The sequence below is a fragment of the Strigops habroptila genome, chromosome 7 (genome assembly GCF_004027225.2).
Source record: "Strigops habroptila isolate Jane chromosome 7, bStrHab1.2.pri, whole genome shotgun sequence".
NCBI lineage: Eukaryota > Metazoa > Chordata > Aves > Psittaciformes > Psittacidae > Strigops > Strigops habroptila.
This window is the reverse complement of record NC_044283.2, coordinates 27747487-27757836: the sequence shown is the minus strand read 5'-3', so window position 1 is coordinate 27757836 and position 10350 is coordinate 27747487. Positions and strand designations below refer to the sequence as shown.

Below are 10350 nucleotides of genomic sequence, written 5' to 3'. Positions count from 1 at the left end.
TCTAATAGGGTGAACATTTCTAAATCCTGTGAAAATCTACCCAACTGTGCTCACAGACTTTGGACATTACACACAGAGATCACATATAGTCTCATCTGTTATGCAAGTCACATTTTGGTGTCTGACTTCTTGAAAAATATCCTGATTCCATTTTTAATGGAATTAAATCCATTTAATTTAACTTAAGGGAATTTTTTTTAAAAATAAGGGATTTTCAAGCTTTTTATGAGTATAATTTCCTGCATCTCACATAAATAAACTGCTAACATTACAAGGTATTTGCAGAGTCAGCCTCTGGAGAATGTTAAGTAATGTGGCAAGATAATGCTATGTTTTGTACGGGTTATGGAAAGGCAAACCTGTGGCTGGCCGTGTGTCAGAGCTAGCACAGGAGCATACGGCATAGAAGTGAGGTACTCAGAGCTGCTCAGAGCTGCTATGCAATGCTGGTGCCAGTGCCAGCTGCTGTTGCAGGCAGGGAGAAGGCAGAGACAGGAGCTGCTGCTGTTCGCAGAAGAAAACTGCTGAAAGCACAATAAAGTCACTCCCACCACACCAAAACTTAATTTATCCTGCTCTGCTGGAGAGTCATGCAGAGAACAGGGTCAGATGATTTCAAATCCTACCTAAAGGATGTCTAAAATTAATTACACTTCCTTTGGCTTGTAAAGATAAACAGCACCTCTAGGTGAGAAGTAAATTAGTTCAACAATGGCTGGTTAATTCTAACTAACAAAGTCAGGCTTTCTAATACCATCTAAGAGGAAGCTGTGGTGGTTATGTATTCCTCAAGTGCCTTTTGAATATCCTCTGCCCAGAAAGATCAGCAAAGTGCTCAACTCTCAGAAATACAGTTCTAAAAACAAGGAAGCAAAATGATGGGTTACGAGGATAAAGGGACAAGCCTGGTGACGGCAGCAGTTACCTGACTCTATAGAACAAGAAACCCTGGGTAAAGGCACATCCTGTATTTGCTTACATAGAGAAACAATAAAATTAAGTATGCTCAAGCTGTTCTCAAAAGCATATGGTGAAGAATTAGAGGGAGATAAAAAAAACCCACCCTCCTTCCTGCAACATGTCCTATTCCTTTCAGTTACAGTATGTTTAGGTGTTACTGCAAAGACAGACAGTACTAAATACGAGCATCACAAATGTGGTTTCCAAGCTGAGAGGGTCATTTACGTAAACCATCTGACATGTTTCTCACAAGCACGAAACTTCCTTTGGACAAAGCTGAAGATGTCCTCATTGTTTAAGGGAATGTCTGCACATATGCTGGAGGATATAAAGGACATTGCCCAGAGACCCCCAGAAAACACTTTTTAACAGTGTGTCACGTGTGTGTTAAGAGGTAACTCACTGCCTAGGTCGTAAAAAATCCCCACTTCTATATAGTCCCACTAAAGCGTAGTGCTAGCAAAGGACAATGCTTTGGGGTTTTTTTGTTTTATTATAGTTCATTAAAAAAAAATACAATCAACTTTCTTCTCAGAAACCTTGTCACGTTGAGCATGATTGCTTTTAACTCTCCTGCAGTGTGTTCTCATAAGTGTCTCATAACAATAACTATTCGGAGGTACTTTACTCTTCCCTTTGTAAAAGCATTGCAGTGTCTAATGCCCTGTTAAAAAACAAAGGAAGTCTGTAAAAGTCACCACCTTTTCTCCAATAGTATGAACATCAATGATCTGCAAATTGTTCTAACAAGACTAGTTTAAGAATAAAATGTGGAATAGCAGCGGATGTAAACACTGTTCCAGTAAGTAAAAAATGCACACACTTCAAACACATAGTAACTGCATATCTCCCAATTAAAAATCACACTAGTCCTACTCCTCTTTTGAAAAAACTAAGGCCAAGCTTGTTACTGCAGTAGCAGCAGGACTGCAAAGTGCAGCACATATTGACAGGTTACCTACACTACCACATTATTTTGCTTTGCCTCAGTCATCAAAAAAGTATGGAAGTCCGCTGAAATTCCTTGCTCATGATTGTTCCAATGAGCTCCAGGAAAGGGGTTACACCTGGACCCTAAAGAAAAGGTGGATAGATACATTCAGCTCTGAAACAACACAATATAGGATACCTTCATTAGAAGTTCTTGCCAAAGCAAGTTTCTACCCTTGCTTTGCTGGATACAAAGCAGGTATCTGGCCCAGGTAGATATCAGTTCATCAGAATGCGTCTTCCCTCTCTCACAGCAATGACAGCTCATTAAAGAGAAGAGTCACCAACTATTACACAGACATTCACAGTGTTATGCAGCATGGGAGTTGCTCATCTTTAAACAATGCAGTCTTTTTGTCTGCCAATTCAGTTTCAAGCAACGAACCTTTTTTGTTGGTCCCAACCATGTATTATTTTCTCATTCTAATTTGTCTGTTTAAAATATTTAGGAGTGCTCATATGAAAGTGATGAATATGCTCATAATTATGTCCATCTTTATAAGATCCAAACCTAAGAAAAATATTCAACAAAGCAAAACCATTACAACATGTTTTAACCCATGCAACTAAATCATACACTTCCTACAGTATAATTAACACTCCCCTGAATGTTCTAGATAGCTTATCTCAGAAAGAGGCCACAACCCTACTTACATATAAATCATGATGTACTTATGCTATCTAACAAGAGGTCTTTGAGTATAATGGAGACATTTAATTACACTGATTGGATTAATGCCATAGGCACTCTATAATTGGAACTCCAGCCGACAAAGGTGTGGCGCATTTATCTAGTTAAACCTAATGCTCTTTGAAATCAGTTTTTCTACTGAATTCAGTGGAGATATAATTTAACTCCCCAGAGTATCCAAATTCCTAAAGGGTATAAATTTTCTGCTTATAAGCAGACGTAAAAAATTAGTACAAGAAAAATATTCTGTGCTGAAATCAGCTGAGAAAAAAATTGAATGTGAATGCTAACTTCAGGCAAGTTTCATCATGTGGAAAAGACTGAGCAAACTCCTGGTTAGACAGGAAGCCACTGACTGAGTAATAAATAAAAAGTAAGTAAGCTCAACTGTTAGGTGTATAGAATAAATTAATATATTCTGTATTATGCATGTTAGAAGTAGAAAATACAGCATTGCTGGAAATTGTCTCTCTGCGGCAACATCTTTCTCAGGCTTCATAACTCTTCCACTGATATTCAGTATAGAATAAATACCTTTCTCTGAATTTCTGTTCCTTATATAATGCCAGTGGAAAAGTGACACCATTCTAGAAATAAATAACTTTAAATGTAAAAACCTAACCCTTTTTTTATTCTTGACATATGTAACATACTGCCCCAACAGTTCTCCTTAATTTTTGTAACTCCAGTTATACAGTATGTTTTAAAATGCTTATGCAAAGAGTATTTAACGTATATATTGTATTTTGTGTTCTAAGTAACAGCATATAAAGACCCCAATCCTCCAAAGTGCTGAGGAACATGGGAGATTTCTCATCATCTATAAAATGAGTCACCACTCCACTTCGCAAATATCCCTATCAAACAGTCTCAGAAATTAATCACCTGGGTGAAATAAGCATTACCTTCAATTTATGCTACAACACAGCAGACTCATGTTCCCAAGGCATATGCCAAGTCAGTAGAAAAAATGGAATTACATATCAGAAGTTCTTCCCTCCTAATCTTCTGCTTAGTTTGGTACCAATCAGTGCCTCCCTCTTTAAATTACAAGATGTCATATATTGATTTCCCATGAGATACACTGACCTAGGACTGAAATGGATGTCCTCAGGAACTTCGCTGGGATCAGTGACGATTCTGTCATTGTCAACATAGCTATCCAAGTGATCTGGGATCCTAAATTTGGCCATCTGGATTTCTGAATCACTTAAACCAGCATGAGATATGCGGGCATAGCCCAACCTATCAGATACAAAAAGAGTTAGTTTGAAGAAATAACTCAAGGCAGTTTCACCACATTCTTAATTCATGTCTCTTTTTCCCCAAAGTTACTATTTAACCTATCAACATAACTTTCCATTTCTGTAAATCTCACCTTCAAAAAACTTAAAGTGCTGTATAAACACAAGCATCACAACACAATGTCGTAAGTAGAAAAACTGAGAAAACCTAAGTGACAACAAAAAAATGTTTAACATCTACAAACTTATTTTTAAAATTAGAGTTTCAGTATATGCATCCTGGTATAACACACCAGCTTTTTTCACTGAAGAGATTTTGAAATTCAAGAAGGGAACTCAAGCATCAATGGAATGAGCAATGAGAAAAATTAGACTGCAAATGGGGGTTTTGTTGCCTTTAAAAAACACCCCAAAACCTCCGTTACTTAAGCACTGTTACTTAAGACAGCTATGTAGTTTACTGGGTTTACTCCTGTGAACACTGAAGAATTTGCAGTTTATTCAGAATAAGCTGAATTCCATTCTGGTACATACCTCACTAAGGGAATGATTTACAAGCAGCCTGATATAAAAAGTCGCAGAGTGCATAGGTCCCAGCAGAGGAAAATGCTTCAATATGGGCTTACAGTTAAAGTTTCCGCTACCTCCAGCATAAATCTTGGCTGGATTAGATCAGCATTTTGCTTCAAGAAACCCTAAAATCATAGTTCAAAACTTGTATCTTCTGTGACACATACAAATTAGGGCTTAGTCTTCACATTTTAGAATGATGCTGCAAAGACAGAGCTTTGGAAAAAAGTAGTTTTGTGTTACTGAAGCAGATTAGATCTGAAGGCTTTTGACGTAGAAGGATGAAACCCGTAACACTGTCTTTCTAAGTTGTATTCAGAAATACAACCATCCATCCTGAGATCGATGTTTCACATTACTTTATGATATATCTAACTGCCCACATATAATTGTTTAGGATGTAAGACTCTTCCACAATTACCTACAGAAGGGTATAAAATTGACTGTCATAAAAATAGTTAAAACCAATGAATAAATGAACATACCTTATTACTCCTCGATACATAATATAACTACACCATCTGTCACGATCTGTACTGTCAATATCCTACAAGTGAAAAGGGTAAAAAAAGTCAAACAAATAAGGCAAGCTTTCCTCACAGGTAGGGTTTAAATCAGTAACAGAGCCGATGTGTAAACGTGCTGCAGAAAAAAAACGTTTTGCCTAAAATATTGAAATAAGGTAGAAAGAAAAAACCCCACAGACAAATCAGACAACTTTTTGACATCTCCTCACAGAAAACCAAACTGCAGAACTCAGTTTTAAAACAAAAAAATCACAGAATTAGAGGTTGGAAGGGATGTCTGGAGGTCACCCACTCCCAACCCCATGCTCAATGTAACTTCAAGCAGGTTGCTCAGGGTCTTATGCAGCCAGCTTTTGAGTATGTCCAAGGATGGAGATTTCACAGCTTCTCTGGGCCTCTGTTCTAATGCTTAAGAACCCTAACTGTGATTGTTTACTTTTGGTCTTCTGCTATCCAACTGGCATTTCTCTCGTGGTAACTGCTGTCCATTGCTTCCTGTTCTTTCACTGTGTAACTCCACCCTATAATATGTCATGAGGTAGCTGAAGATTGTGTTTGAAAATGTGCCTGTGTTTTCTCATATGTCTGTTTCTAAGTTACCAAATTGAAATATTAGGCTGAATGTTTCAAATATGTATTATCTCCAACTGCTAAAAGAATCAGTATTTTTACCTTACCTGGACATTTCCATTTTCTATTAATTCAGTATAATCTCTGGATCCAGGAGCTGAAGTGATGTATCCTAGAAATACAACTTGCTTAGAGCTAGTCTTCAATATATTTGAAACAGCTATAGCCTGGAGTTTTCTGTCTAAGTCCTCCCTGAAAGAAATGGGAAAGACTTCAACATATATACATTTTAGCTCAGAATCTTTGTGCTATAACATAGTGAACCACAAACAAATCTGGTACCTTTTTTATTGTTCAGTATTAGAGAGTATGCAAGTTTACAAAAAGCTCAGTGATTCAAAATGATCACTGTGTTCAATAAAAGCCACATGGTCTTGGTAGATGTAATTAGGGTTCTCTTTCTAACCATTATAGAACAACTTTTTCTCTTACTGTTTTGTTTTTAATACTGATCTCATCACTAGGAAATGGGAATGTTCTTCAGTTATCTGAGGCTCTGTCTCTGCCTGCACTTGAAATTCAATTGTGCTAGCACAGTGTGGTGCGTAACAAAGAGTTCGCATGCTAACAAGATGGACATATCATGGTAAATATAGTCTTAATGTCTGGGTCATGTAATTTATGAAATGTGACTTAAAAGCTATGTCATCCCATTAACACTACTTAACAGCATTTGGCAGGTACTCTTTACCAAGATTTGTACAACAGTTCCAATATGACCAGAAGTGATAGCAGAGGTGGAGCCTGATAAAATACTGGATCCCAGTGTCCTCGAATTTGTCATAACATAATGTAAGGGGGTTCTCCTTCTGTAATTCTTCATGTTAATAACTTCAGTTGTATAAAGCATGTTCTCTTCTGTATTTTGTAGACTGGGCTAAATACCATTGAGACAGGGAACTGATTCTAGAATCTGTAATCCTAAAAGGGGGCAAGAATTTAAATGCTGCTATGCTTTCTAAATAGCAGTACTTCTGACTGAAGTAAATGCATTAGGAAGAAAGAGCACACAAACAGGAGATGAAAAACCCAAACCATTGGAATAGAAGCCTGGTATACATGAAGTTGCCTGCTCAGCTAGCTGCTCTTTCCAGAATTACACTTCTGCAGAAGCTGGGTTCTTTTAAATGACACAAAGCATTGTTATATTCCCATGTTTTAAAAACAGTCTTAAAATATCCCTGCTTATCCAGTATTCTATAGTTTATCATCCTAAGCAGCAGATGAAAAAAGATGAAAAACAAGCAGTTGTGTGTGCCATTTACAAATTCATTCACCTCAAAACAAAATTTAATTCACTCTCATTTCCCATGTGTCTCCTCCTGTTTTCCCCTTCATCTTTATCTCATCTCGCCGTGAGGGGGGAATACACTGCTATTTTCTTATACTTTGACAAGTGTTTTTCAGAGAGGCAAGTCTAATCATCTACGTGAGGCACAGAAAATTCCTTTCTTGGGTTCAAACTGGGAGTATTTTCTGACAACTATATGTGTTTAATAAAAGGGAAAACTACAAACAATTTGTATGCTTGGAGCACAGCTTCCACACATGTGAAGGAAATAGGGAAGCTCAGTATGGGATAATGAGAACTCTACTGCTTTCTGACTCGCAGCTGTGTGTATTATATTCTGCACCTAATCCATAAATTTGCCTGTCTGTGAATAATAAATATTTTTAGAAGCCCAAATCTTACTACATAACCACAAACATATTAGATATTGCAGCAAATAAAACAGAAACACAGCTACATGGAGCACCACAAAGCTATCCCTTATTAATATTCATTACACACAAGTAATCAAGATATTGTTTTAAAGTAAAGAACTGCCTTACTCTTTCCCATCCTATATTTTAATTATTGGTATAATTCTTCCTTTCAGAATCCAGAGATCAGATTTCTTATTTCCAGTTTCATACAGTCAGAAGGACACTAAATGGATATTTTTGTTGCTGTTTCAACACTGTCCTTTCTTGGAGGTTTCAGAATTGTTACTTTTTATTTTAATAAACATCAGTTGGCCATTAATGCTCTCTATCTGTAACTATCTGCACTCGGTGTGGAACATAATAGATCTATTCCACATGCAAGAAGTCAGAAGGATGCTATCCTGCACTTAGACGTATCTGTAGCCCTATTACTTGTTGCGGTTTTGCAGAACTACATCTTTTTATCTCTAGTAACTCAGATATTAGGCACAGCTGAGTTTTCTGTGACACATCTGTGCCTTTTAAAAAATGCTTCAAAATTTTAAACCAATAGCTGTATCACAGTATTTCCTCCAACATGCCTTGTCAGAACCAGTATTACAGCAGCAGATATTAAAGGGGATAAAAGAAATCCCAGAAGTTCACAAATTACAATTATGTTACACGACTTTGCATGACATATGTAACAATAAATAAAATACTCACTCTTCATTTCCAAAGTGGGCGACAACAAAATCAACCAGTTTCCCTGTGAAGTTGACAGTCATGGAGATGGCGGGTGCAATCTCTCCCTCTGGAGATGGAAGGAGGTGATGGGTAGATTTTACAATTGGATACCGTGATAGCGCCATAATCCTACATGAGAAGAAGGAAAGAGTTACTTTGTTGTTGTTCACAAGCATCACAAGTGTGAACTAAGTGGATAAATGTGAGCAGAAGACTAATGGTCACTGAGCTCAAACCATCTCTAGCAGATTTTTCTGAATTGAGAAAATATTACTTAAGTACATGTCAAAAATGTATAGCGAATTCCTTCCTACACTAAGAAATAGCATTCCATATATATGAATTCTTACACTGAGTCTCACAAAATCTGTATCAGCAGACAAAACAAAGAATTTTATACTACCAGTAATTAAAATGTATTTCATTAGAAGTATAAGCAGCTAGAAATACATCTTTAAAGCGGGAGATTTCTCATTCTTCCAGCTTCTGTTTGGAATCAACCTCAAAACCATTTTGCATCAGGTTTTTCAAAATATTTCATGAAGAAAATTTCAGAGAATTACTTTTCTGCCCCATTCTGCATCACTTAAAAGACACAGGCTCTGGAAGAGGAAAGTTACTAAATTCCTCTCACATATGGAAAAAATTAAATAGCCATTCCAGCCTCACTAGGAAGCTCCATCTGCCAGAGATCTGCATATCCCCCTGAAAAAAAAAGCCACATCATAAGCCACTATTTTCCAGAAGGCAAAGATATGCAATGTAGTTGGTCAAACATTAAAGTGAAATCAGACACAAAAATACTGGTCAAATAGACACGCGCATTTATATGCCTATTTCCCTCTACATAGCCCAAGGTGGGTTTAATGAATTCAATATTTCTAGTAACTCCAGGTTGTAGCTACATTTTCCAACTGCTATCACATTTTTAAGTCTGAAATCTAAAGTTCTCAGAGCCCAAAACAAAATAATGAGAAAAGGGAATCGGATACAGTACTTCGAATGCCAGACTTCCAAATCCGTACATTAAGAAGCAGGATGCCATTCTTTGCATCACCAAAGCCAAAGTAGCATACGGGGGCAGGCACCAAAAACTGATCATTGCATTGCATTGTAATGCTAAGGAATCAAACAGTGTTCTTAAAGACAAGCTCTAACAAGTGATTATGGTGATTGTTATTCCAATTACTCTTTGCCCATGTTCTAGTGGAGTTAGTATTGGGTCGTGTATTTACAGTTATTTGCTGTCACTGTGCGTGTAAAGATGACTCACCCCCAAGTGTGATCTCTTGTGCTTGGACCAAAGTCTGTGTAAAATCCTAGTTTTTCTCCTAGCCACATTGTTGGATCATTGTTCCCAATGAATGGTTTAGAAGCATCACTCTCTATAATAGTGATAAAATCTGCATCTAAAACGGGGAAGAAAAAAGACAATATTTCCAAATTTATAACTGTGATCTATAAATCATAGATTTATATTCCCTTTTGATTACATAGGCGTAGACACAAGCCCTTCAGGAGTCAATCAGGGCAAATCTGAATGCTGGCAACAAAGTCATGCCCAAACATTTGGTCACTATGGACTACACAGCCTCTGTTTAGTGTGTGGTTGCCACAGGTCTTCCCTGTTGCATAACCAGACACACATAAGACTGCACAGTACAGCTGGCCTGCACATACCTAGTGCAGACCATTTCAAATGCATTAGACATCATGTGCATAAACAGATTAACAGCCCAGTAGCAAGTCTACTGCATTCAACTTGAGGAACAAGCACTACACAGCACATCTGCACTTACCTTCATCTACCAAATCCTATACCACCACACCTTTAGAGATAACCCCTATGCTGAAGTTAGCCACTCTCTTCTCTGTGACTCTTAAAATCAGTTACTCTTCTTTAGCAAACAAATTGTTTAAGAATCTCCAGGTTAACTCTGAATGCATTAATGCATTTCCTGGAAATATTGATGTGGTACTTTATATGACAATATATATGTATCATAAAACTCCAGAACACTGTTTAAGGAATTAAGATTTATTAAATTGTATTTCGGAATTTGCTGCCTTTTTAACTTTCTGATCACTTTTAGAAGTTATACTTCATTACCACAAATAAATGCTCAATGGACATAACAGGGTACTTACTTTTCTAGTATTCATCCATTTAAACTACAGGTACCAAAAATAAATGCATTCATTACAGTTCATAAATGAATATGCAAAGATTAAATAAATACCCAGACATGAGCTATGGAATCACATATATATGAGAACACTCCAAATTGCAATTCATCAAATGTTC

At 37.0% G+C, this 10350-nt stretch overlaps 1 protein-coding gene across 1 annotated transcript in view; it reads right to left on the bottom strand.

Annotated features, from left to right (window-relative positions):
* Positions 1-10350, bottom strand: part of CWH43 (cell wall biogenesis 43 C-terminal homolog) — a 29964-nt gene that overhangs the window by 3212 nt on the left and 16402 nt on the right. Inside the window, exons 11-16 of the mRNA XM_030493454.1 lie at positions 9319-9454; positions 8025-8174; positions 5660-5804; positions 4941-5002; positions 3731-3886; positions 2336-2461 (exon numbers count right to left, since the gene is read on the bottom strand). Coding sequence (XP_030349314.1) covers positions 2374-2461; positions 3731-3886; positions 4941-5002; positions 5660-5804; positions 8025-8174; positions 9319-9454 — 737 coding nt within the window. The 3' untranslated portion in view covers positions 2336-2373. The remainder of the gene's footprint in view (positions 1-2335; positions 2462-3730; positions 3887-4940; positions 5003-5659; positions 5805-8024; positions 8175-9318; positions 9455-10350) is intronic.